The 28,000-nt window shown below is 49.0% G+C and overlaps 2 protein-coding genes across 2 annotated transcripts in view; one reads left to right on the forward strand and one right to left on the reverse strand.

The window, feature by feature from the left end:
- The window catches only part of ADAM19 (ADAM metallopeptidase domain 19), a 93,048-nt gene extending 81,586 nt beyond the window's left edge, over positions 1-11,462 (forward strand). Inside the window, exons 21-23 of the mRNA XM_040241437.1 lie at positions 62-286; positions 6,960-7,112; positions 7,946-11,462. Of these exons, the coding sequence (XP_040097371.1) occupies positions 62-286; positions 6,960-7,112; positions 7,946-7,999 (432 nt within the window). The 3' untranslated portion in view covers positions 8,000-11,462. The remainder of the gene's footprint in view (positions 1-61; positions 287-6,959; positions 7,113-7,945) is intronic.
- On the reverse strand, positions 11,035-25,733 carry NIPAL4 (NIPA like domain containing 4). The gene is made up of 5 exons (XM_040241438.1): positions 24,820-25,733; positions 20,720-20,776; positions 19,015-19,105; positions 16,093-16,253; positions 11,035-14,719 (listed from the first exon to the last, which is right to left on the reverse strand). Exons 1-5 carry the CDS (start codon positions 25,094-25,096, stop codon positions 14,091-14,093), a joined length of 1,215 nt encoding a protein of 404 aa, XP_040097372.1. The 5' UTR covers positions 25,097-25,733; the 3' UTR covers positions 11,035-14,090.
- Positions 25,734-28,000: the final 2,267 nt, after the last annotated feature.

Here is a 28,000-nt window from a genome sequence, read left to right on the forward strand (position 1 = left end):
CAAGTTTTTAAGTGCATTAAGGGTTCCTGTATCTCAGGCGTTCCTCGTCTTATGCATACAGGTGACCAACACTCCTGAAACCCTGCAGAAGCCCTCCCAGCCTCCTCCCCGGCCCCCTCCAGACTACCTGCACAGCGTGTCACCACCTGCACCATTGCCAGCACACCTCAGCAAGGCTGCTAGAAACTCCCCAGGGCCCAGACCATCAGTAGAGAGGAAAGAATCATCCAGGGGACCGCCCCCAAGCCGGCCAGTGCCCCCTGCACCTAAGTGCATCCTCTCCCAGGTAAGTGGCTTCTCAGCAACCCTGGATCAGGAGCGTCACGTGTCAAGCCATCAGCCATGAGGAATGATGGAGGCTGGGAAGAGGGCTTGCTGAGTCCTGGGCTGGCTGCCTTTTCTGCATTCTGGTCCATATTGGGCACACAGAATGTGGGGTGATGCGATGGGGAAATATGCTACAGGGACTTCCTCCCCGGTTGGCCTCCTCTGTGACAGCCAGCGCCCATCTTCCACCCCAAATATGCATGTGCAGTCAGTGTTTCAGTTCCCCATGGTCTTTTCCTCTCTGCTAGGCCTTTGCAAATGCTGTTTCCTCTGCCACATACACTTTCTTCCCTTTGCATCAACATCGTGTGTTCATTCTTAGATTTCCTGTTAAATGCTGCTTCCTCCAAAAAGCCTTCTTTGACTCCCAAGCCCAAGTTGGTGTCCCTGCGTGTCTTTCATCATAGTACTTATTCCACCAAATTGTGCCAATCAGTACCTTGCACTAGTCAGGAAGTCTTTCTGAGGGATGTAGGGTGATGCTTTGCTCATCTGGGGAGCAGGTCAAGGGGCCCAGCATCTGGGAGAGGTGGGCAGGGTCTGGGCTCTCCCTCCATCACTGGTGTTCTTTAGAAGCAGAGCCATCTTCCCCGGCAGTCTGTTTACCTGGCGTGTCTACGCTCTGATGGTTCTAGCTCTACCTTCCGGCAGGAGTTCCTACAGCACAGACACAGATGTTGGGTGGTGGCCAGGCGTGGTGCCTTCCGGAACCACCTGTGTTTTACCCTCAGTTGGGGTAGGGGACTTGCCCATTTTCCTCCTGGGACTGTTGTTCTTGGGCATGGTCCAGGGGGCCCAGGCTGTCCCTGCCCCTAAGGACTGTGGTTGGCTCCAGGTCCTGGGGTCCCTGGGACATGGCAGCGTCATGGTTCAGCAGAGCCAGGAGCAGCAGGTTTGGTTCCCTGATGATGCAAAGCTGCTGCAAGTGCATGCTCCATTGCTCAGTCATGTTCGACTCTGTGACCCCGTGGACTGTAACCCACCAGGCTCCTCCGTCCATGGAATTTCCCAGGCAAGACCACTGGATCGGGTTGCCATTTCCTGCTCCGGGGGGATCTTCCCAGCTCAGGGGTCGAAGCTGCATCTCCCGAATTTGGCAGGCCGATTCTTTACTCCTGCGCCACCTGGGAAGCCCTGCAAAACTGCTGCTCTCCCGTGTTTCTCATCTGGGGCTGGAGAGGGATAGGAAATTCCATACAGAAAGAAAAGAAAGACTGACAGGGACAGGAGAGGCAAGAAGAGGGAGGAGAGCAGAGGACAGGGAGAGTGTTGGGCTCCTTGGGCAACTGTAATTGACACCAGAGTCTGGTGGTGGGGTGGTGCCGAAACCACAGACACTGCTTAATTCCTGACGGTTTTGGAGGCTGGAAGTCCAGCAGGTTTGTTTTTTCTGCGGCAGCTCTCCTTGGCTTGCAGGTGACTGCATTCTCCTGTGTCCTCGTGTGGTCTCTCCTTTGTGTGTGTGTGCCCTGATGTCTCTGTGTGTCCGCAGAGACAGATTGGATTAGGGCCCACTCTAAGGGGCCTCATTTCAACATAATCACCTCTTTAAAGACTATGTCTCCAGATACACTCACATTCTGAGACACTGGGGGTTAGAGTGGCCACATGTGAGTTTTGAAGGCCACAGGAGGAGAGAGAAAGGGAATAAGAGGGGAGAAAGCAACCATGCGCAGACGAGGGTGTGAGGGGAGAACAGAGGAGGAGGGAGGGAGGGGGCAGTCCATTGAGACCAGTGTTCCAGAAAATCTCTCATTGGAGGCTTGTTGAATGGAGATGGCTTCAGCCTGAGCCCAAGGTGCTGAGCAATAGGTTGGGGGAGGGGCTGGGTAGTGGACTCCAGCTGCAGGGAGCCCTGGAGGCTGCTGGCAGGAATCCAGAGCCCAGAAGGCCCCTCAGCCAGTGGCAGGTACCCCAAAATATACACCCCAAGCATGGCTTCAGGCCCAAACAGGGATTTCTCAACAGTGCTGAGGGCAGGCGGCAGGGATTCAGTCTGGGCAGACGCCTTCCTGGGACCCGTCCGAGGACTGAGTCTGCTGCCCTCAGTCTCTGTTTGGGGGAGCTATCTCACAGGGTTGGAGGGGCCAGGCCAAGGGCACGGTTTGTAAGTAGAGTAGCCAGGACTTGCACCTAGGGCTGACTCTAGACCCTTCACCACCCTGTGTGTCAGGCCCTGGGTAGGCTCTGCAGGCATCCACACTCTCATGTCTCAGCTCTACCACCTCCTAGCCTGGTGACTTGGACCACTCTTGAGAGCTGGTAGGCAAAGCTTTATAACCTCTTCTGCTCTCTCTGCACATGTGTGTGAACTTCTACTTTGTACCTGGCCCTGGTGAGCAAAGCAGAAGCCATTTCTGCCTCCTGGAGCTCACAGCCTGCTGGGGAAGACACTGGTATGTGTGTAGTTACAGAAGTGGTTAGTGCTATGAAGGAGAGGTTCAGCTTGCTTACAGAGAGTTATCGGGGACTTGATCTAGTCTGGAAAATCTGGGAAAGCTTCCCTGAGGAGGTGACACTGGAGCTGAGACCTGAGGGGTGAGCAGGAGTTGGCAGGCTGTGAGGGGCAGGAGAGGTTCTTGGACCAGGGATCTGCTGGTGGGGAAGCTTTTTGATGAAGAGAGCCCACAGATAGAAGGAGCTTCAGAGCCCCTTTGCCTGGGGCCGAAGGAGCTATGATAAGAAGCTGGAGAGCCAGGACAGGCCAGACTGTGCCTTGGGCCTGAATTACAAATTGGATTTGCATTCAATGGGAACAGGGGGGCTGTGGTGGGGTGTGGGTGATGTGATCAGATTTGCTTTGGGATCTCTCTTTGGGCTACATTTAGGGGAGAGGGAGGCACAGTGCTTAAGAGAGGGCCGAGAGATGTTTCTGGGGCTATTAATCTTCCTTTTGTTTTAAAACCTGGGTGAGGATTACGTTAGTGTGTTCACTCTGATAATTCATTTGGTTGTATATTTATGACTCATGTTTTTTATGTATATTACACTTTAATTAAAAAGTAGTTTTAAAAAATGAAAGGCCCACTCTGGTGGCATTTTATCAGAGGGGGATGAGGCCGAGTACACAGACATTATCAGTTATAAGGTTTAAACTATGTCCGGGGGAGAGGCGATGGTAGCACTGACAGGGTGAATCCCATGAGGGGTGTATAGAAAGGAAAATAGACCGGACTTGGGGAACAGTTACTGCTGAGGGTTGGGAGGGGATGATCCCTGCCTGCACAGCTGCCCCATGTCTGGTTTGGTTTGTGCAGCTTGACTGACAGAGGTGCTGCTGTGGATGGAGCACTGGGCCAGAGCAGTTCAGGGACTGTTTCCACCCCAGAAAAACAGTGTTGGTTGAGGCCTCCGGTAGAGCCGAGCTGGGTTGGAGCAGACATGGCCAGTGGCACGACCCTGCTCGGGGATGCCCAGTGTTGCCATGCTGAGGAGGTTCCTGCCCAGATCACCTCTGTTAGCATGTGTGCACATGCGCACATACACACACACACACACAAACACACAAATTGTTCATTTTGCACAGCAAGCAGCCAAGGGAGCACAGCATTTCCCCACTGCATCCTGACATCTGCACCCAGCTGTTGCTTCCGCCAGAATGTCTCTGTCCTGGCCTCCAGGAGCCACTCTGGTTTGGCAGCTGTCTGGCCTGGAAGCGTGTGGGATCTCTTGGTCCTTAGGGGAAGGAATGGAGCGGGACGGCGTGGTTTTTTGGTCCCAAGAATCTGCTGCTCTTATTCATTTCTGCTCCCAGTTTTCTGCTGACTGAGAAGCTTCTTGCAGAAAATCTCTGATTTACTCCCACCCTCTGCCCATGCTTGCCATTTAGCCATTTTTATGCTTGCTCGTTACCTTCTCAAGAAGGGGAACCATCCAGGTCAGCAGGCCCTGAAACCCTCACTTGTGGAATCAGCTTCTCTTGTACCAGCCTGGGGATCTGTGGGTGGTGGCATGGTCCAGTCTTTGCCCCTTAAAATTTGTTTTTTTTTTTTTTTTTAATCACAGAAGAAATACAGTTATTTAAACTTTTCTGACTCATACAGAGTTTTATTATTTTTTTTTCAACTAATGGATGTTGAGTGCTCACTGTATATGAGGCCCTGTTCAGGAAGCTTGAGCTGTATCCCTGAATCAGACAGAAAAGGACCTCTGCTCCTCTTTCTGGTCTAGTGGGGAACAGAGAGAGAAAATAAAAAATAAGGGAGTATACTGTGGTGGAATGGGGCAAGTGATATATACCAAGAAAAAAAAAGTAGATTAGGATAAAGGGGTCTGGGAATGCTGAATGAGGGGGTGGTGCAGGTTTTTAAATCCTATTCCCTTTTATTTTTATTATCTAAAAAAATTTGGCTGCCCCATGGGGCATGTCGTTCTCCAACCAGCAATTGAACCTGCACTCCCCACAGTTGAAGCACAGAGTCTTAACCACTGAACATCCCAGCTGTTGTAGTTTGAGTCTTTAGAATTTTCTATATATAGTATCATGTCATCTGCATATAATGACAACTTTACCTCTTCTTTTCCAATTTGGATACCTTGTATTTCTTTTTCTGGTCTTGACTACTGTGGCTAGGACTTCCAATGCTATGTTGAATAGAAGTGGTGAGTGTGGGCATCCTTGTTCGGGATTGTAGTTGGGAAGGCTTTCAGCTTTTCACTGTCAAGTATTATGTTGGCTGTGGGTTTGTCATAAATCCGTTTTATTATGCCGAGATATGTTCCCTCTATACCTACTTTGGTGAATTTCTGTTATGAATGAATGTTGAATTTTATCAAACGCTTTTTCTTCATCTATTGAGACAATCAGTGGTTTTTGTCTTTTCTTGATGTGTATCATATTGATTTGCGTTTGTTGAACTATTCTTGTGACCCTGGGATGAATTCAGTTTGGTCATGATGTATGATCTTTTTTATGTGTTGGATTCAGCCTTTTAATATTTTGTTAAGTGCTCTTGCATCTACATTCATCAAAGATATTGGCCTGTAATTTTCTTTTTTGATCTTTGTCTGGTGTTGCTGTCAGAGTGATGGTGGCTTCATAGAATGACTTAGGGAGTGTTCCCTTCTCTTTAATCTTCTGGAGTTGTTTGAGAAGGATTTAAGTTCTTCTTTGTATGTTTGGTAGAATTCTCCAGTAAAGCCATGGTCCTGGACTTTTGTTTGCAGTTGTTTTTTTTTATTATAGATTGTGTCTCACTTCTAGTGATGAATCTGTTCAAAGTATCTATTTCTTCCTGATTTAGTTTTGGAGGGCTGTATGTTTCTAGAAATTTGTTCATTTCTTCTAGGTTGTCCAACTTATTGGTATAAAATTGTTCAGAGTTTTCTCTTATGATTTTTTTATTTCTGCAGTGTCTGTAGTTGTTTCTCCTCTTTCTTGTTTTATTTGGGTACTGTCTTTTCTTCTTGGTGAGCCTGACCAGAGGTTTATTGATTTTGTTTATCCTTTCAGAAAACCACTCTTGGTATTATTGATTGTTTTCTATTGGTTTTTAATCTCTGTTATTTGTTTCCTCTCCAATCTTAATTATTTCCTCCCATAAACTGACTTTAAGTTTTGTTCGTATAAATCAAACTGCTTTTTCTGATTCTTGCCGGTAGTAGGCTAGGTTGTTGAGAGTTGTCTTGTTTCCTGAGGATGGCCTGTATCACTACGAGCTTCTCTCTTAGGACTGCTTTTACAGCATCCCTAGATTGTGTGTGGTTGTGTTTTGCAGGGTGTGATAATTTTAAATAAGGCCATTAGGGGAGGCCTTATTGAGAAGGTAGTAAAACATGAAGGTAACGTGAAAGTACAAAGGAAAGAATTGTGCCACCCACAGACAACCAATATGGAAAATATGATTATCTTCTTTTTAAAAATTTTATTTGCACAGGTAATATACATATATATACTCTTGTTAAAAAAAAAATTGAATGTTCACTTGGACGACCCCTCTCACCATGCACAGCCCACTCTTAACCTCTGACCTCTGTTGTCAATTTGGTCTTCATCCTTTCTGATTCTCCACCCCCACCCCCCACCACCATACCTTTGCATTTACATTGGTAAGGGACTGGGGGAGGGTGACTTGTTTCTCTAAACTATCCTCCGCAGCTTGTACCACACCTTGCCATTCTTCTTGGTCATCTTTCCACCTCAGCACTTATCAGCCTACTTCATTCTTTTAAAATGCTGCGTCATATCTCACTGTGTAATTTTAGTAATTTGTTGATGAAACTTTTATAAATTATAAATTCATAAGTAATTTATAAATAATTATAATTTCTTTTGCTGTCATAAACAGTGCTTCAAGGAACAGCCTTGCAGTTTCATTTCTGTGGCCCTGTGCAAACAGTTCTCTAACATGGGTAAAAGGAAGTGGAATCATGTATTTAGGTCAGAGAAGGATCACTTCTAAATTGAGTATGATTTCTGATTTTAATAGATACTGCCAACTTGCTCTCCAAAAAAGCTTTTTCTCCTGAGCAGGTAAACAGGGATGCACACAATCTGGTTTTATAAATGGGACCATTCTTTTTAGATGGTATATCTCTCTTCTCATCTGCTTTTGGCCTGTAACATACTGAGGACGTTTTCTCTTGAACGGGCACCTCTGGACTTTGAGTGAGGCTTATGGCTTTTTCCACAGGATCTCTCCAGGCCTCGGCCACCACAGAAAGCACTCCCAGCTAACCCAGTGCCAGGCCGCAAGAACCTGCCTAGGCCAGGTGGCACCTCCATCCTGCGGCCCCCTCCCTCCGGCCCTCAGCAGACCCGGCCCCTGGTGGCACCTGCCCCAAAGGTGAGTCTTCAGAAACTCCTGAGGTAAAAGCTGAGAGCAGAGGGATCCAGGGGGCAAAAATATGGTTGAGAAAACAGACCAGTTCATGCTTCTTGGGTAAGGCTGAACTTCCAGAACAAAAGCCAAGGGCAAAAAGCTTAGCGTTTCTTCGTGCCTGAATCACTGTCCCTTAAATTGGTGATATCATCCCCTGATGATAGAGGTGTTTTAGTTTCACATGAAAGCTGATGTTAAGGAGGCTGAGCTCTGGTACCTTCACACCATCTCTGCAGTGGATGTGCTGAGCGGCCCTGATCAAGTCACTCTTGAGTCTCTGATGCCTTATCTTGAAAGAGGTTTTAGGAAGCAGCAGTAGGCAACCCCCCCACCCCAACCCCGGGTTGCTGTGAAGGTCAAGACAGTTAACTGCCATTAACTGCCAGCCTTTGGTAGGCTGTGCACAATGGCCTTTCCTAATATATCTCCCTCGAAGCTGATGTATTCTGTGCGGCCAGTCCTGGGGGTTGGGGCAGACGGGAGCCAGTGAGGAAGCTGGTTGACTGCCCTGTGTTCCCATGAGGCCCTGCAAACTGCAGACTGAAGTACAGCTTTGTTGAGAGGGAGCAGTGGGGATAGCTGATCAGCTGGGGTCAGGAGCGGGGTGGCGGTGCCACCATGCCTCTCACTGGATAGCTGATGGACAAGAAGACACATGGACAGACTTCTGTAGAAACCGTCGTTCCCAGCTGTCTGTCCCATCTGCTCACCTGTCACCAGCAAGAGGACAGCGCCCCACGATTCCATTAATCCGCACGGATCTGATGTCTCTCTCCCTCCTCTCGTTTTTCCCCCAGTTTCCTGAATACAGATCACAGAGGGCTGTGGGGATGACTAGCTCGAAAATCTAGACTCGTCTAAAGGGGCTTCTCCCTTCTCTTGAGGACTTTGAATACCACAGAGGAGCCATTAGCCATGGGCTCTGGAAGAAGCATGTCTGGCTGCCTCTGAGCTCCTCCTCCCCAGCTCCCCACCTCCTGGAACCAGCGCATCTCTGAAAATCTCCTTCTTGACTCAGTGCCTCCTCGGCCTCCTCAGGGGCCCAGAGTGACTTCTATCCCATGGCATACAAGTGTTGTTTTGTGCAATATCCAGCCCCAGGTAGGAACAGGAAAGCAGAGGAGGACGAATGGCTGCTTCTCCCCCATCCACCCTCCAGCTGGGCCGTCCCCCCAGAGGTGCCAGTCCAGCTGGTGCCGGTGGTCCCAGCTGGAGCCCAGCTGGGAAGCTGGTTTCGAGCTTCAGGCCAGGACTCAGCTTGGAGAAGCCATCCATCCATGTCTGTGGTGGAGGGTACACGTGAGAGCTTTCTATTGCTTCTGTCTTCCTCCATGGTCCCAGGCTGGCTGGAGGTGGGCACTTAGCCTCCCTTTTAGCTCTGGGATCGACGGGTCCATCCCACTGCCCAGGGCTTGGTCAAGGTCATAACTCCTGGCTCAGTGGTCACATGTGAACAAATCAAGCCCTCTCCTTACCACCCGCCACCACCCCCAAACCCCTACCTCCCCATATTCCCACAGGTCACTCTGACTCAGACAGGTACTATTTGTAGGCGTTTAGACAGCAAGGGGAGCACAGCCTGGGCCCCTCTGAGCCGTCAAGCCAAAGGTCGCCATCCACTTGCCATGATTCTTGCTTGCTCTGTTTTCTCTTTTCTGCACTTTGCAAGTGCCTCGTGCTTTTGATTTCTCTTTCCCTGCTTGGACCTGCCCAATGTGTGGTGCTGTGGAATGTGATTCCTCAGCAGTCCCGACTTCCTGGGACCTGGTGCTGTGACTTGCAGGTCAGGGTCCTGCCTGACGGTTGGCCCCCGGGATTTCCTGGTCTCTCAAGAGTGATGACTGGCATGGCCTCGGGCCATGGCTGTGAGCTCCTGGCTTTACTGTCTGTGGTTTTGTGACCTCAGCAGAGCACAGGTCTTCCTCTTACTCCCTGCCCTGAATCTGAGCATGGTCCTCAGGGATGGTGGCAGGTGTAAGGAAGGGAGCGGATGTCCTGGGAACGAGACAGGACTGTTGTCCTCTGAGCAGAGAGCAGAGCTGTCTCTAGAACTTCCTAGAGAAGCAGCCTTGATGGAACAGTCTGTGCTGGGACCAGCGAGACGATTCCTCACCCACTTCCTTGTGCTCTTTCCTCTGGTCCTGTCCTCCCCACAGGGAGGGGGGCTGTGCGGTGCTCTGCAGGCTGGGACAATTGTCAGAGTCACCGGCGAGTTCCTCTGGGACTGTCTCCCACCCCAGAAAGGTGCTGGGTATCCGGGGGCTGCCCACCTCCTGCAATGAACAGATGTTTGCTCTTGAAAACCTCAGTTCAAGGATGAGGCTTGAGTTCTCACCCCCCAGCCACTAGCCCAGGGCCCCATTCTAGCTCTCCATACACAATGGGTGCTTAATCAATGTTCTGGGTTTGGAGACAAGTAGGAGATTTGGGCTGTGCACCTGGGGGACTCTTGGGGTAGATTTAGAAAGAGCTCAGGAAATGAAGTTCTCCTCCCTCAGGTAGTTAGGTAGTTGTGATGTTGGTGATATTCACACCTCTGTCTTGCTGACAAGGGTCCTGGTTGCGCCCCACACCCAATGTCCATCATCCTCACTTCCTGGTGGGGTCAGGGGACAGCCTTCCATTTAAGCATGCTACTCTAGACGCCCCAGGCCTTACGGCTGGGTCCCAGAAAATGAAAGGCTTCCCCCACCAAAATCACCCTTAAGCCCAATCCCATGCCTCACCAATGATCTTGTGGTTTCATCCAGCTTTCCTCCCCGACATCAGGAGGTGGAAGGCTCTGAGGTATGAGCCTCTTGAATCTGAAATCCACTCCCTGGAACCAAACCAGAAAGAGACCTGGGTTGTTGCTTTCTTGTGTGTTTGTTTCCCATTATTTTAGTACCACCTCCATGTGATAAAAATTGTACTGTGAACTGGAAGATGGTTGAATTTTTAAAATCTGGTAAGACTTTTGGCAACCTGTTCTCTTTACTGTTTCTCTCCTGGTTCTGTTCAAGGAGGCAGGAGGCACCATTCTGGCAGGCCAGGGAGGCTGCCCAGGGGGACAAGACTGGCTACTGTGGCCCGCTTTTCCCCTCCTGTGTCCATGTGCTGCTTTGAGGTGACAAAACCTAGTATGGATTTAGGGAAGGAAGGACTTTACTCATAGGGATTACTGCAAGACTGGGGAAGGGAATGTTGAGTTAGGGACATGGGGCAGTTGCTTTAGGAGAATGCTTGGGTGAGCTGAGCGGCTGCAAGATCTATAAGCATCTCACGGCTCAGAAGGAAGAGGCCTTTTATAGGAAGGAGTGAGCATGGCTGGAAAGAACCACATTCAGGGACAGACTTTGTGCTCAGCCTTTGGGGGAGGGGCTGATGCCGGCTCTGGCTGAGGGCGAGTCCATGCTCAGGGTCTGATGGGGAGGAAAGGAGCTTAACTGAGGCTTGGTGGAGTGACTTAACCAGTCTTCTGTTCAGATGGAGACTATGTAAATCTTTTTAGAAGCTAACTTAGCCTCCTACCAGTTTTTCAACCCTAGACTTGTTTTCCTTAAGAGCCTGGGAGGCATCTCTGAAATGTAAGCCTCAAGGGATCTCAAGGGAGCTTGCATTGGCTCTCCTTGTCTCAGTGGGTTTTAGCCCAGGCACTGGGCTCCAGTGGTAAATGCCTGCTTACCTTCGGTTCTTTTTAGCCTTGTTTACTTCTCCCTGTAAAAGAAAAGCTCCTTTCTGTCCCAGCTCTGAGAACCTTGCAGATCTTACAGTGCCTCATTATAGATCTTACGGTGATATCGTAGCCCCATCCTCTGTGGCCATGACCCCTCTCTATCTCTTGGTGTAATCCTTTAGAACAAAGCCTCCTCTTACCCATGTCAGAATTTTTTTTTTTTTTTTTTTGGCCGGGGGTATAGAAAACTCTCATGTTTTAAATCGGGGACTGGTTTTAAAGTCAGAGATTGCATTAAATGTATGTACAACAGCTCTGCAGGACACCCAAGAAAACCAAGACTATGCCAACTGGAATGGTGCCCCACCCCTCCCTAGGGAACCTGGTAAAGGAGAGGATCTGTAGAATCCACGCCAAGTGCCCCCAGAGCCACCCACCCTCTCTCATCACCCACTGTGTGTACGTATGTATGTGTCTGGGATCCAGGGCAATGTGAATTTTCTTTTTATTTGGGAGATTGTTCACGGAAAACAGATCCTCTTTTCTCTCATTCACCTATTAATTGTTTACAATATTTGTATATCTATGCAAAATACTTGAATGGGCCATGGTGCCTTTTTTCCTTGTTTGTATTTAATTAAATTGTCATTTGAAATGTTGGCTGGTTTGACAGCTCGTTTGTTTGTTTTCATGTTGTATTGGCTAGCCTGGATAGGATCCATCCCTGAGGACTCCTCAGAAGAGTTCCCATGGGGACTATCCACCCAGCTTGTCAGACCACTGTGGAAGAACCTGAGCCACAGAGAAGCCTGGGATCTTGGCTTGTCTTTACACCTGGACAAAGGCTGGTCTAGTTTAGGTCTGGGGTCACTCGGGACATGAGTGATACAGACCTACCTTGAGGATTTGTGAGGGCTTAGGCTCTTAGCATTGTGATTGGTTCCTCCTAAGGGCTCAGGCATTAACAAGGGATGGTAAAAACAAACCAACAAAAAAACAAGGGATGTACAGAAGTCTTCAGTGGACTGTGTTCCCCAGACAACCTTTCCCTCTCTAGTGAAGGCTGGGCTGCAGAAGACACTGGAGGGACAGGACCTCCTTGATAGCCACAACTCTCCAGAGATTGGGGCCTGACCTCGCCCCACCACCCCCAGCACTAGAAGAACCAGTTTAATTGTTCCATGTCCAAGGAGGGCCGAGATGTAAGCATCAAGTAAACACACTCAGAGGTCTTTATTACTGACCCCACAGACCACACCCTCAGGGCCCTCAGATCATGACCATTCTCAACATCCAACGGGTTGCATTGATTTTAGTTAGAGAAATCCACAGTCATTCAAAATTGGGGCTTTGAGGCTGGAGTGCATGCAGAAAGCCAGTCTGTTCATTGGCACTCTAAGGCCAGCAGGAGTTTGGCCTGGGCTTGGCTGTGCTGAGGGCCTGGGACATAAACACAGGCACAGGTATGGAATTACACAGTGGGGCTCTACACCAGCTCAGGGGGCTGAGGGCCAGGGCTTCCTTCTTGACAAATATACTGACTCCCTTACCTCTGTATCAATGATCTTGAATCAACTGTCGCATTCTCACTGGTGGAAAGAAGACAGGAAGGGAGACGATATTAATTCTCTCTCTCCAGCTGCTCTTGGTTTTTTGACTGCCTCCAGCCAAATGTGGGGGGACCACAGGCAGTCCCCAAAGCAGGTGGTGGTGCAGCAGTTGTGGCGCGCCGCCTCCCAGGGTGGGCAGCTCATCAGTGGAGTGGGGACTTGGTGGCAATCTGGTCCGTGGCCAGAATGACACCCTGTACCTAGCTTACGCCCCAACTTGGTCACTGAAGTTCAAAGCTGATTCCACTGCCAAGCCCCCAAGGCTTCAGCCCAGAAGTTACCCAGAGGAGACTTCCCTGGCAGGCTAGTGGTTAAGACTTTGAGCTTCCACTGCAAAAGGGGAAGTCCCTGTGGTCCAGTGGTTAAGACTCCATGCTTCCACTGCATGCAAGGGGCATGGGTTCAATCCCTGGTCTGGGAACTAAGATCCTGCATGCTGCATTTTAAACACACACACACACCCCCAGAGGTTACCTTTCCAACCTGGGTTCTTGGTCAGCCACCAGAGTAAACACAGGTTAGCCTCTGGTTTCCAGAGAGCTTGTGTCTGCTCTCTGCCAAATCCTGACTCTGCTCCTCACTCTTCTCCCCATCTCCCCAAATCATATTGTGGTTTACTCCTTGAGGAAAAGGAAAGTGCATTCTACTCGACAACCAGGCTGCTTTTAAGAGTGGTGCAACTGCTGTTCTCTTAGAGTAAGGCAGAATGAAACTCTGGGCTTGGCCAGCAGAGCTCAGCTGGGAGGCACCTTTTGTTGTGGTGGTTGGTTGTGTTGTTTCGCGTTCTTGGACAACCACCTGAATGTCTCTGTGACCAACTCCTTGGGGTGCATCTAGAGAGGGGCCTTTCCAGGTGGCACTAGCAGTAAAGAACCCGCCTGCCAATGCAGGAGACAAGAGATATGAGTTCAATCTCTGGGTTGGGAAGATCCCCTGGAGGAGGGCACAGCAACCCACTCCAGTATTCTTGCCTGGAGAATCCCATGGACATGACTGAAGCAACTGAGCACAGCACAAAGGGAAGGGTAGGGGTGGGGAGGATGGAAGCAGATGCTAAGCTCCAGGCTGGCTGCTCTGGGAATGGGGCTGGTGGCAGGGTTTCCCTGAGACATCAGGCGGCTTTCACAGTAAGAAGGTCAGCTGAGGTCTTGTTTCCGTCTCCGAAAATGAGGTGGCAACAGCAACAAGACATTTGCCAAGAGTTGTGTGTCTACTGGTTCCTGATGGGGAGGGTATGGCGAGTTGCTCTCTGGGCCCCGGGGAGCCAGGTGCACTTCAGCCTTGGACTTGGGAACAGTGAGTCAGTTCAGGAGGAGAACTTCCTGATGACCAGCGTTTCAGGGAAGTTCCTGGCTTGCGCTACATTCAATGGGTCAAATCTGATCTTCTTCCCCACAACACAGAGGAAACAAGTGGGAAGGGAGGTCCAGGGGAGGACCTGCTGGCACCAAGTAAAGTAGGGTATTTGGTCACAGAGGCTGTGTTTCCAGGAAGTTATACCACCACTGCTCACTGCGTAGGGATTTTTCTCCTGGAAACAGCGATGAGGTATAAATCAAAGTCTCAAGAAAAGAGCCCATTGCTAAGAGTTCTGTTGGAAGTAACCAGGTGGCTCTGAAATCAAGCAGTCAGGCTGTACCACAGAGGGCTCATCCTCTCACTTCTCTACTTCAGGCTTTACGAATGGGCTATAAACACTCTGGGCTTCTCTTCTGGTGATGGGGTGCTGGAGAGTTCCATGTGGTCCACCAGGACATTCTTGTCTCCAAGTCTAATGACACTGGGCTCTGGGGCAGGAGTGGCAGGTGGGTTTTTGTGCATGTGGGGCAGGCTGCTCTGGCTGATGTCCAGGTCTTTGAAAGCATGAAGCATGAATACACCCAGGATGATGGTGACAAAGCCGGAGAGGGTGCCCACGATGTCCACGGCCGACATCCTGTACCATTCCTTGAAGAGGATGATGGAGGAGGCCATCACCGTCGTGGTGAAGAACACGTAATAGATGGGGAACACCAGGGAGGTGTTGAAGATGTCCAGCGCCCTGTTGAGGAAGTTGACCTGAGTGCTGATGGAAAGTGCCAGCATGAGGGACAGGATGTAGGGGAGAGGGTGCCGCACCACTGGCAGCCCCTGGAAGAAGTTCCTGATGGTCATGCCCAGGCCCTTGCTGGCGGGCACGGAGAAGGCCCCGATCACAGAGCAGATGACGATGTAGACGAGGATGTTCCTTTGTCCATAACGTGGGGCGACGACGAAGATGAGGATGAGGCAGGACACCAGCAGAAACACAGCGAACACGATGTACCCTTTGTGGGGGAGGGAGAGAGAGGACCTGAGCTGGGAGGATGCCATCAGCATCCACCATGGCAGCGGGATGTCACATTAAGAATCTGGGCTCTGGAGGACTTCCCTGGCAGTCTAGTGGTTAAGACTCTGCACCTGCAGTGCAACGGGTGTGGGTTTATCCCTGGTCGGGAAACTAAGTCTCTTCAGCTGCGTCTGACTCTGCGACCCTGTGGACCATAGCCCACCAGGCTCCTTGGTCCATGGGATTCTCCAGGCAAGAATACTGGAGGGGGTTACTATGCCCTCCATCAGGGGATCTTCCTGACCCAGGGATCAAACCCGCATCTTTTGCATCTCCTGCATTGGCAGGCAGATTCTTTACCACTAGTTCCTCCTGGGAAGCCCTTTTATACTATGCGTGCTAAGTCACTTCAGTTGTGTCTGACTCTTTCTGACCCTACCGGGCTCCTCTGTCCATGGGATTCTCAAGGCAAGAGTACTGGAGTGGGTTGCCGTGCCCTCCTCCAGGGGATCTTCCCTTCCGAGGGGTTGAACCCAGGTCTCTTATGTCTCCTGCAATGGCAGCACGTTCTTTACCACTAGCACCACCTGGGAAGCTCTTCTTGTGGCACGGTCAAATAAAAAGTAAAAATAAATAGATAGATAAATCTGTGTTGTTAAAAAAGGAAATCTAGGCTCTGGAATCAAACATGGGTTCTGGTCCCAGCAACACAACTTTTTAATAACTTGTACAAGTTATTCATTAAACCCCCAAGATCTCAGTTTAATCTTTGTAAAATAAGAGTAATAATAGGACCTTCCCTATAGGAGCTTTTTTTGTGAGATTAAATGAGATAATATACTCAATTGACTGAATGCCCCCTCCCATTCATATATTGAAACCTAATCCCCTAATGTGACAGTATTTGGAGGTGAGGGTTTCAAGAGGTGATTAAGTCATAAGGGTAGAGCCCTCATGAAGGGATTAGTGCCCCAGGGGACTCCGGAGAGCTCCCCTGCCCCTTCCACCAGGTGAGGACACCTGGTGGTGATGTCTATGAACAAAATCTATAGGGCTTGATCAAGGACTTGATGATGGCTTCCAGAACTGTGAAAAATGTCTATTGTTTATAAGCCACCCAGTCTATGATATTTGAACGAAGACAGTGCAAACAAAGCATTTAGAACAGTACTCATTACATAATAAACAGCATCAACACCTATCAGACTGGGACCCTGTAAACTAGCCTTAGTACCAGGCCATCAGTTTTCTTCCCCAGACTTGCTTCCTCCTCCTCCTCCAGGTGGCAGCACCTGAGACAGCCATAACCCAGTCAGCCCTCCCCAGGGTTCACCCCCAGCGCTTTCCTGCTCAAGGGGAGCTGGAACCTACCTGTGTCTTTCATCTTGGCAGCCATCTCCATGATGGTGGTGATCTTCTCTTCCTCGGGGGCATGTATCACCATCACTGTGCTGCCAGCCACGCAGATCACACAGCCCAGCTTCCCCAGGAGATTCAGACTCTCCCCCAGGAAATACGAGGAAAAGATGGCACTGTGTGCAGAAGAGGAGAAAGGGCTCAGAGTAGCCAGGCTGGCCCCAGCATCCTGGAGAAAGGCCAGGGCAGAGCGAGGGCTCACTGCTCTTCCACTTGGGAGCTTTTCTGGACCCCTTGAAAATGTCTGAAATAGAAACTTACTTATGGGAGGGCTACAGTGGGAGGAATGGACAACAGCCACGTGAATTTCTTTCATTTAGAGACGGAGAGTATCCCCAAACAGAAGAGCTGGAAGAGCCCTTCAGAGCACTCTTGTCTAACTTCCTACCCAGTGAGCACATCTGTAACATTGCAAACAAATGTTAAACGCTTTCAGCTTTGGCTTGTATGTCTCTCGTGGCAAACAGCTCACTGCTTCACAATGCAGATGAATGCATTGTAGGTTCATTCTATGAGGTATTACCCAAATGTGGTTATTTCTGCTTGTCCCATATCTTATTCCTTGCACCATACAGAACAAATCCATCCCTTCTTCCATTTGTCTATGCCAGCATAAACAACCATCATGACCATTACAGGCACTGTGTCTTGAGCACTTTACCAGCAGGCAATGCATGCGTGCAGGCACAGCTGTGTCCAAGTCTGTGACCCCATGGACTGTAGCCTGCCGGGCTCCTCTGTCCACGGAATTTTCCAGGCAAGAACACTAGAGTGGGTTGCCATTTTCTACTCCAGGGGATCTTCCCGGCCCAAGGATCGAACCCATGTCTCTTGCATCTCTTGCACTGGCATTATGCTAGGAACTTTCTATTTATTACCTCACTGCTGCTGCTGCTCCTGCTAAGTCGCTTCAGTCGTGTCCGACTCTGTGTGACCCCATAGATGGCAGCCCACCAGGCTCCACCATCCCTGGGATTCTCCAGGCAAGAGTACTGGAGTGGGTTGCCATTGCCATCTCCATATTACCCCACTAACATCTATTAAATGGGCATAAGTATATTTTTTACTTCTCAGAGTTGTATTACCTCACTAACATCTTACAACTCTGAGAAGTAAATAATATACTTATGCCCATTTAATAGATGAGAAAAGTGAGTCCCATAGAAGCTTAAATGGTGGCAAGATCATACAACTGATAAGAGACAAGCCAGAATTTGAGCTCAAATTCTGTCTAATTATAAAGCCTATGGTTTTTCCCTCTACATCTCACTGAGGAGAATTGTGACTGGAGTCTTTTCTGGGAAAACACCTCCAATTCCTTGCTGTCCTTTGGTGATATGACTTTCATTCCTCCAAATGAGCTGGCAAAGGTGAGGGAAGATGGGAGGGAAATGGGACAAGATAAGTATGATCACTGGGGCATGCTTCTGTTTCTTTACAAGGGTGGCATTACTTTAGGGTAAAAATCTGTTGGCTGACCTAAGGTCACCCAGTAAGCTTCACAAGTCCTGCTTAAAGAGATCAGGAAAGAGGGGACTATTGTCTAAGCTCCTCTAAATGTCTCCCATCTCTCCTCTAAAACTACCAAAAGCATCTTACCCACGATGCCTTTTTACCAGCATTTGGTGGCCTTAGCAAAGGCAGGGGTCACAAAGTAAAGGGTTCCCTGCCTCTCCTAACTACCTGGGATGGGAATTTGTAAACTAACCAGATATGCAATAGTGGTATCACAGTTACATCAGCCAACTATGCCGTGTGAGTCATGGCTCTATCTGGTTTTTGAGTGTATAGATGTTGCAAGATTATCTTCAAGCTGGTAAAACAAAACAGGAAATTATAGGTATTGGGTGTGGTAGGCTGGCACTTACCAGGACTCCATGATTAGGGCAACAATCAGAGCCAGCTTCAAATGGGACTCAGGACCCCCACAGAGGAGGGGTCTTATAGCTTGGGAGGAACAGGGCAATGGGAAGCACACACATGTAATAGCAGTTATCTTTTAAAATCATCAAACATTTTCCAGGAAACATGGCCTAGTGATTAAGCATCCAGACTCTGAAATTAGACTGCCTGGGAGGGAATCCTGGCTCAGTCTCCGGGAATCTGGGTGACCTTGGCCAAGATGCTTAACCTCACTTGGCCTCAGGTCTCCCCTCCTTTCTAATTAGTAGGGATACTGTGAGGATTAAAGGTGGCACACTGGTAAAGAATCGCCTGCAATGCAGAAGACTCAGGCTCAATACCTGGGTTGGGAAGATACCTGGAGATAGCATAGGTTACCCATTCCAGTATTCTTGCTTAGAAAATTCCGAAGTCACAAGAGTTGGACACGACTTACTGACTAAACAAGAACAACAACAAAACCCCTAAACACATGTTAGCCATGGATATTCTTCAGTGCCAATTCTGTACTATGCACTTTCTGTGCATTATTTCATTGAGGCCTTGAAGCTATGCCTTCAGGCAGGCATTATGAACATTCCCACTTAGGAGATGGGAAATAGACGCTTAGAGTAGTTAAGTGACCTGCCATGTACCGTAACTACAAAGTGGCAGAGATAAGGTTAGAACTCAGGGACAGTTAATCTAGGGCTTGTACTTTCAATGTGTGTGCACCAAAACACTGACGTGAGACCTTCAGCCTGGTGGCAGGGACAGCCCTTTCCCTGGATGGGGCTTGGCCTGTCCCTTCACTGCCCAGGCAGTAGAAGGGATGCTAGAACAACAGGCAGCACGCAGTCCCCAGTGCAGAGCCTCTTTCCAGGAGGTGGGACTGACCCAGGTCCCTGACTGCAAGTAGCGATTGACCCCATATGGCAGTTTCAGACATCAACTGAAAACATGAAGGAGTCAGAGAGAGCAGGAGAGGGGACTAACCTTATGAGGATACTCAGCGCTCCCAGAGGGGTGACGACTGTGGCAGGAGCGAACGCGTAGGCCCCGAAGTTGGCAACTTCCCCAGCAGCCACTAGGAAATGAAGGGAGAGAAGAGGTCACAGTGGCTCTGATGCGCCATCTCCAGCCCAAATGAATGTGGGTGGAGACAGCTTCGTTCGGTGTTCACCCATTCACAGAATCCCAGACCAGCATTCATTACAATCCCGATCCTTATGCTTTCTCCCTGCAGAATCTCATCTAAAGGTCAGGCCCAGACCATCCTGACCAGATCCTCTCATTTCAAAGATAAGGAGGTGGCCTAGAGTCCAGGGTCATATGGCACCTTCTTATTCTAGAGGTCTCTTGGGTTCTAGCCTAAGCACGGTTAAGGGTATCTCAGACCAATGATTGGTCTGTATGATTAAAGTAAGTTCTAAAAAGTGGGGCAGCAAGGAGATCAAACCAGTCAATCCTAAAGGAGCCAACCCTGAATATTCATTGAAAGGACTGGTGCTAAAGCTGAAGCTCCAATACTTTGGCCACCTGATGCGAAGAGCCTACTCTTTGGAAAAGACCATGTTGCTGGAAAAGATTAAGGGCAAAGAGGAGAAGGAAGCAACAGAATGAGACAGTTGGATGACATCATTGACTCAATGGACATGAATCTGAGCAAACTCTGGGAGATGGTGAGGACAGAGAAGCCTGGCATGCTGCTGTCTCTAGTGTTGCAAAGAGTCAGACATGACTCAGTGACTGAACAACAACAACTAGGAAGTGTGAGTTATCAAACAAAGACACAGCCACAGTCATCAATTCTCCAGGTACCAAATGGTCCACGGAGCTGTCTTTCCCAGAGTAGTTGTGGATAGTTTAGACTGACAGGCAGGTGGTTAGACAGACATTCCCAAAGGGTCTACTTCTCCCCATGTGAGTTTCCAATTTGCAGACTCCTGTCTCTCCGCTCATAGAGAATGACCTGGGTCTGCCCTTTGAAAGCGATCTCTGATAACTCTGGCTAAGACAGGGATCAAAACCTGACTTAGGGGATTATAAAAGAAAGCTCACTACTTCTCCATCCAACCCAAAGAATTAGGGTTTGAAAGCCAGAAAGCATGGTGGAATGTGTGAACGTGCAAATTCGGACAAACCTTAGGGGGCAGACCAGTCACATCCTAAGTGAGCCAACCACTGCTGTGGAATGGGACAGCTGAGTTAGGAGTCCTGGGCTGTGCCCTGTAGGAGTCTAGGAGACTCTGGCAGTCATAGCTCCCTGCCTTTCAGGGGAAGTTGAGAAATTATACCTTTATCATTACCAGTTCTGTACAAACCCCTCTGGGGACAGATGCTTTGTGGATGAAAGACGTCACTGTGGATGGAGAAAGTAACCTGAGGGGCCAGGTAAAATGTTCTACCTGCAAAGACTATCAAGGTTTCCCCCTTAGAAATCTGGGCCTTGGATGCATATTTTGCACAATAGAGACATCTATTCCTTCTTTCATCTCTGTCTCTATCATGAATAGGGCAGTGTCCTTAGTAGCAAAGAATCCACTCACAAGGGACTTCTCTGGTGGTCCAGTGCCTAAGACATTGAGTTCCCAAAGCAGAGAGCCTAGGTTTGACCCCTGTTTGGGGAACAAAGATTCTGTGTACTGCAACTAAGACCGGGTACAGCCAAAACAAAGAGAGAGAGAAAGGACCGACTTACTCGTGAGAAATCCAGCCCACCACATTGAGTCCTTCAGGTAGCCATAGCCTCCATCCACTGTAGAAAGGAATGGGCACTAAGTTAGAGGTTGGCCACACGTTCCCAGCACCTTTCCTTCCCTCCTTTCCCTCCCTGGCCTCCAATGGTTCAGTACACGGCAGCTGTGGTGCATCCTCCAGGCTTCCTTCTGGGGCCTCTCCTGAGTGAGTGCATCCTTTCCAAAGTTTGAAATTCCATCTGGATGCTCATGTCCCTAGTTCATGTCTGCATCCTGATCCTTTCTTCTGAGCCCTGATGTGTATCCGGTTACTTGCTCAACAACTCTTGGGTCTATCACACGCATCTCAAACTCTGTCCTAAATGGAACTCTTGATTTTAAAATGCTCCCACCCACCAAATGAGGGCTTCCCGGGTTGCTCAATGGTAAAGAATCCACTTGCTGATGAAGGAGATGCAGGTTTGATCCTTGGGTTGGGAAGATCCCCTGGAGAAGTAAATGGCAACCCACTCCAATATTCTTGCCTGGGAAATCCCAGGTGGGCTGCAGTCTATACAGTCGCAAAAGAGTTGACAAGACTTGGCGACCAAAACAACAATAACCCGCCAAATGAAATTCAGTAAGGGGTACTTCTGCGTATCTAGTTGCTTGATCCAGAAATCAGAGAATCACACTGGACCCTCCCATTACTCCACTGCATCCAGTCCATCCTGTGCATTCTGTCTCCAAAAAGCATCTCGTGTCCACTCCACTGCTACCACCCAACTCCAGGCACTATTACTTCTGGGTAATAGTGGAGGCAACTTGGGTGGAGGCAACTGCCTCCTAGGATTCCTCCAGCTCAATCCTGTGCCTTTATAATCCATTCTTTTCATAGTAGCCAGGGGTTTTTAACAATCATGTCACTCCTCAGCTTAAAGCTGGCCAGTGGCTTCAAAATACTCTTAGGATAAAGACCAGAATTCCTAACAAGCCTGATCCTAGTTGTGACCCTGCTCACCTCTCCAAAGGCATCTCCCAACACTCTTCTTACTATAGTCTAGCCACTCCGGCTGTCTTTGCATTCTTCAAAAATGATGAGTTTATTTTGGCCTTAAGGTCTTTGTGTGTGTTTTCCCACGTTCAGAATAGTCTTCTTAACAATACTTGCCTGTATCTTTACCTACTCTACAGGTCTTCACTTGATACTACTTTCCCTAAAATGCCCTCCCTTGGGTTTTTCTCTCATCACACTCAGTTCTTCTCATTAGTGACACTTACTGTCTATAATTTGAATTGATCTATTTATTTTCTGGCATTTCCCCTACTAAAATGGAAGCTCCATGAAGCCAAGAATTGTGTCTGCTTTGGTCACATGGTGGACTCAGAGCCTGGCACACAGTCAAAACCCAAGGTTAGCGATGAGGAGGAGGAGAAGGAAGATGGGTTTTAGACAGTTTTGTCTAAAACTTGAATGTGTTTTTTTGTAAATGCCCATTTTTCTAAGATAGCCCTTAGCTTTCATCAGGTTCTTAAAGGAGTCAGAATTTCCCATAAAAGTTAAGAGCTCTGAGAGCATTTTATTGAGTTGAAATCTCAGAAGGTATCGAAATAGCAGATTGGAGGAAAAAACTCATTCCAGGAAAGCTGCCTTTCTGAATGATCAATGATACCTGCCCTGCTCTCTCCTGAGTGCAAGCAGCTGTTTTTCTGGTACTTTAGGGAGTTTCCGGCCTTTGGAACACTTGTCTCCATAGAGATGGAGCAGCAATGACCGCTGACCTTGACTTTATCCCCAAACCTCACAGCTCTCCATTTTTAGAGCACATCTGATTCTAGTCCTGGGTATCCAACTGTGTCAGGCCCTCCCACTTAGATCACAGTAATACTAATACTAGCGCTTAGTCTGTGCCAAGTATCTCTCTAAATACATGACATATTTCCACAACAATGCTTTAGCCTGGACTATTCCTATCCCCAGTTTGTCAGATGAGGAAGCTGAGGCACAGAAAAATGAGTTTTCTTGCCCAGGATCACATCACCAGGAACCAAGGAGCTAGAGTTGGTACTCAAGGAGTCTGCTTCCAAAGCTCAGTGTCCCGCAGAACATTAAATTGGACATGTCCAAACCTGAACACATCAGCTTCCTATAAACCTGCTCCTCCTGAATCCTTTATCTCAGAAAATAGCACCATCATCTTCTCAGTTGCCCAAATCGGAGAGTTCTGAGTCATCCTGACTCACTTTTTCACCCTCCCCTTGGAGCCAAGCACCATCGAATTCAGTACATTGTACCTTCAAAAACTATCCCTGGACTCCACCACTTGTCTCCATTCCCACTGCAGTTTCCTTGCCCAAGTTTTGTTGTTTTTCCTCCCCTAACTTGTCTCTTAGCCTCCAGTCTTACCCCCAAATCCATTTTGCACCCAGCAGCTAGGGGTCTTTTCAAATCATAAACTGAACTATATCATTTATGCCTGCTTAAAAGTTCCATCACTTGCAATTACACTTAAACCCTGGAACTTAGTTTATAAGACTTTTCATGAGCTGGCCTTCACCCCATCTCTTACCCCTCCATGCTCCAGCCATCCTGAGATACTTGCAACTTCTAATATCAATCACACTCTCTCACCCCTGGGCCTTTGCACATGCTGTTCTTTCTGCCTGGAATTCTACATCTTTCTCTTTCCCCCACCTTGTTATCTCAATGTCATATAGTCTCAGCTCCTCAAATTAGCCTTTACAGGAAACCTCCCCTACCCTCCAAGCCTAAGATTTACATGCTCCTCCAAAATATTGCCATCAGTTCAGTTCAGTTGCTCAGTTGTGTCCGACTCTTTGTGACCCCATGGACTGCAGCACTCCAGGCTTCCCTGACCACCAACTCCCAGAGCTTGCTCAAACTCATGTCCGTTGAGTTGGTGATGCCATCCAACCATCTCATCCTCTGTTGTCCCCTTCTCCTCCTGCCTTCAATCTTTCCCAGCATCAGGGTCTTTTCCAGTGAGTCAGTTCTTCACATCAGGTGGCCAAAGTATTGGAGCTTCAGTTTCAGCATCAGTCCTTCCAATGAATATTCAGGACTGATTGCCTTTAGGATTGACTGGTTGGATCTCCTTGCAGTCCAAGGGACTCTCAAGAGTCTTCTCCAACACCACAGTTCAAAAGCATCAATTCTTCAGCCCTCAGCTTTCTTTATGATCCAAGTCTCACATGCATACATGACTACTGGAAAAACCATTTTCCCCATGATAGCACTTAACATGCTACAGAACAAGTGCTCATTGACTTGCCTGTCTCTCTCACTCAACCCAATGACCCACAAGGGCACTGTGTCCCCAGGTCTAGCATGGCACCTGGCACACAGTAGGGACATAATGAATGATGATTAAATGGCGAGATTCTTTTACATAGGATTCCTTTTCTCAACAACTGTTTCATGGATACACATCTTATTTTCCAAACAAGCAAATCCCAGTGGACAGAAACTCAGTAATTCTTTTGTAGCCTATAGAGGTGCTCAGATTGCTAGTAAGTGAGGACACATTACTGCCTGACACTGTTATGGGCAGAAGTTTTATATTCCCATTTTTTACAGAAGTTATGCCTTGCCTACAATGACACAACCGATAAGAAATAAAGCCAGGGGATTTCTTTGGTGGTCTAGTGGCTAAGACTCCATGCTCCCAATGTAGGGAGCCTGTGTTTGATCCCTGGTCAAGGAACTAGATCCCACATGACATAGCTAAGAGTTCTCATGCCACAACTAAAGATCCCACATTCAGATCAAAGATCCCAAGTACCAGAACTAAGACCTGGTGCAGCCAAAAAAAAAAAAAAAAAAAACCAGAACTAGACGTGGGGTTTCTTAGTCTTGGCCCTGGGACTTTTCCCTGACTTCACCCCAATTAACGGATCATGTAGTTCTCATAAACTACTAGATTATAAAGGAGGGTCTCCTGCTGGTGGATGAGATTCCCAATGGGATGGACAGTGGGCCTTTTGTGCCCGTCTAGGACCAGCTTGCAAGCTGCTCCAGTGGGCCCACAAATAGAGGCTCACAGGGCTGGCTGAGGGCTCGCCACCCGACACCCCATCTGCACCTGCCCCCTCAGGAGCCTACCAGCCCGCGTGGCGCCCGAGGCCACCAGTCGCTGTAGGCCCTTCTTCTTGAGGATGACACTGCTGCCGACGAGGAAGCTGGACAGGATGGCCAGCCCCAGACCGACGTAGAAGCTGTAGTTCTTCCTGAACCTCTCCTGCCAGCTGTTGGAGGTGACATTGCTGGGCACCTCAGGCTGGAGGTCACTGACGATCTGGCACAGGACTTTTTGGGAGGAGCAGTACAGGCTGATCAGGGAACCTGGGAAGAGTATGATGAGAGAGTCAGGTGGGGACATCTGTGTGCTTTAGAAGCACTCGACTGGCCACTGTTTCAGACTCCATGCTTCAGCTACTGCCACATTCCATCCACATCCCCGGCTCCAAACTAAAAAGGAACAGTTAAGGGTCACCGAGTGCTTATTCCAGACAAGGGACTTTATGAACTCATCAAGTCCTTCCAACCACATGTCAGGTAAGCACTGTCTTTGATTCCCATTTCATAGATGTGGAGATGGAGGCCATGAGAGGTCAGGAACCTTGCCTAAGAATGCAGGCTGTCTGACTCTGGAGCTCCAGCGCCTCATCACTAAGCCAGAAAGATGCTCCCACACACCAAACAGGGTTCCCCAGCTCTCAGGCATCACTGAATCCAACCTCCTGGCCTCCACAGGAAACATCTCCCACCCTCCAGGCACAGAGGCCTCCAACAGCTCAAGAGCACACATATTCTCCCCTTCCAGAGGCTTCTTCACTTATACTTAATTCCAGCCACAGCAGGGAGTCCCTACAAGTAACAGGAGCGAGCGAGGCTGGAGTGCATAGGCCCTCTGAGGCCTGAAGGTGATGAAATACCAGCATCCTTGTCTATGAGAACTAACTATCCCAGCTCTTACTTCGAAGACCTCTGATGTGCATGGTCAGTGGCTGGGGCCTCCTTCAGGCCTCAGAGGAATCAGGGTCCCTGCCATCCCATACAGGCTTTGTCTAGGCTCTCTTTCCAAGTCCCCGAGGCTGCAAGAATCATCAGTTCTCATGCCCTTCAGCCAGCATACTCTTGCTGGTTCTTCTGGCCCAAACAGCAAAGACAAGAGGACAAACCTGGGCATGAGAGGCAGACCCTTAGTCAGTAGAATGAAGCTGCCGAAGTTCAAGGAATCAGTACAAAATACAGGCTGGGACTCACAGGGCCCACCACTCCAGGACTTTCCAGGAGCATCTTTGTCATGGAAACGGCACAGTGATGATGCTCAGGGTTTTACCTGAAGAAACTGGGGCCCTGACAAGCTCGGTAACCTGGGGCTACATTGGTGATAAGCGGTGAAACCAGAATTTTTCTCAAGTGCATAGAATGCCAAAGTCCATGCTCTCAGTCACTACATACCCTTCACAAAGCAGGGGGTAAAGAGGCTGGGTTTCACTCAGCCTCTTGAAGGTTATCTTAAAATATGAACTCACTGTTAACATTTAAAAATCAGGAGATTTCCCACAAAAACTCCACTTCCGGGCTGCCTTTGCTTACCTCGCTGGGTATGCGGTCCCATAGGCAACCACGGGCCACAGCTCAGCAGGGTTTTGGCTCCTAGATAGGACACGATCTTTGCGATTCCCCAGAGTCCATACCCAGCTCTCTTTAGTCATCATTGTTGTTGTTTTGTTCTCGGCCCCTTGAAGCATCTGAGTTTGTAACTTTTGGTGGAGAAGGTCTTTTTCAAACTGTATGTCACAAAGACCCAAGCTCCTGTGCCAAGGATATAAGGCTGGGCCTAGCACTTTCCCTTGGGCCAAGCTAGACCTCTGGGCTTGCACTGGAAGAGCCTCAGTGCCCAAAAGGTGAGGCAGCTTTAGCTCTGGCACACCTGGAGCACAGAGTGGCATTTTGGTGGAACAAAGGAAGGGCAATGTTGACCTTGCTTCCACAGCAGAGAAAGCATGGAATAGCAGCAGCCCATCTAACCATCTTTCTTCTCAGCTGGGGAAACGGAGGCCCTGAGATGGGGAAGGATTTGCTTGAGTCTCACAAAAGCCTGGAGGCAGAACTGGGTCTGGAACCCAGCAGAGACACCCAGGCGTCTTCTGCAGTGGGAGACCTCTCTTTCCCACACCTGTGTCACAATCCAGAGAAGAGGAGACGAGAAACCATCTGGGCCCTTAATCAGACTTGTCCTGACTGCTCACTCCTGTTCCTCCACTTGGACAGGAGTCAAGTCCTGGGAGTTCCCTGAGCTCAGGAAAAGAGCCAGAGCTGGGAGGATGCCGGCCAAGGAAGGCAACTCCTTAGAGGAAGTCCAAGCCCACCCCCACGCCCTTCCCCTGCCCTCCTGAAGGTACATCTCCAGCAGGTGGAGCCAAAGGGTGAGCTTGGCAGTTTGGGGGAGGCCTGAGGTGCCCAAGGAGCTGAGTGCCCTCCATCAAGTCAAGTCTTCCCATAGCGGGGGAAAGAAAAGGAGGGAAGGCTGAGGGCCAAAGGGAACCCAATCCTGAGGAGGATGCGCCGCTGCCAAATGGATGCTGGGCCAGATGATCCCTACCTCTCCCCTAGAATATGCTAGGACCGGAACATATTTATCCCCAGGGGAAGGTGAGGCTGAAAATGGACTGCACTGTTGTTCAGAAAACCAAAGACAGCCAACACCCAACAGGCCACTGGAGAAGAGAAGTTAGAAAAACACGGATATTCCACAGGCTGCAATACCAAGACAGGTAGAAAAATGGAGATATGCCAGAAAATGGGGTGAGCACAGTGGTGTGAGCACAGGTTTTAGAATCCAAGAACCCTGGCTTTATATTCCACATCCCCACTGTATGACTTTGAGCAAGGTCATCGGACTTTTAAGAGCCTCAATTTCTGTCTGTCTCTGGGATGATGACAGAGGTGGTAATATCCACCTGCCTTCTAGAGCTGTGTTAAGGGTTAGCTGGGATAATGCAAGTGAAGCGCCTACTCCCAGGTTCATAACTCGAGCATGAGGCTCAGCATCTTTCCTTTTCCTTTCCTGGGTTTTTCCTTCCCTCTTTTTCCTAAAAGGTGGATATGGGTTTGGGGGTGGTGGGGCTCTGTGCCCACTCCCCTATCTCTGGTGAGCCCCAGGGAGACAGGCCTGGGCAGGTACTAATATCCAAAGCAACTATACATAAAAGAAACCCCGACACCCTCCCCTCAACCCTTTGGATGGACCAGCTCCAATCAATCAAGCCACGCC

Source organism: Oryx dammah, unplaced genomic scaffold (genome assembly GCF_014754425.2).
Source record: "Oryx dammah isolate SB20612 unplaced genomic scaffold, SCBI_Odam_1.1 HiC_scaffold_5, whole genome shotgun sequence".
Taxonomy (NCBI): Eukaryota; Metazoa; Chordata; class Mammalia; order Artiodactyla; family Bovidae; genus Oryx; species Oryx dammah.

Excerpts from the sequence above, each read along its gene's own strand:
- NIPAL4 (XM_040241438.1), bottom strand. The coding sequence starts at position 25,096 with ATGTCCCCACCTGACTCTCTCATCATACTCTTCCCAGGTTCCCTGATC. Across the intron at positions 16,254-19,014 it reads GCGCTGAGTATCCTCATAAG|TGCCATCTTTTCCTCGTATT; the intron begins GTTAGTCCCCTC and ends TTCTGCACACAG. Across the intron at positions 14,720-16,092 it reads TGCCAAGATGAAAGACACAG|GGTACATCGTGTTCGCTGTG; the intron begins GTAGGTTCCAGC and ends TCCCCCACAAAG.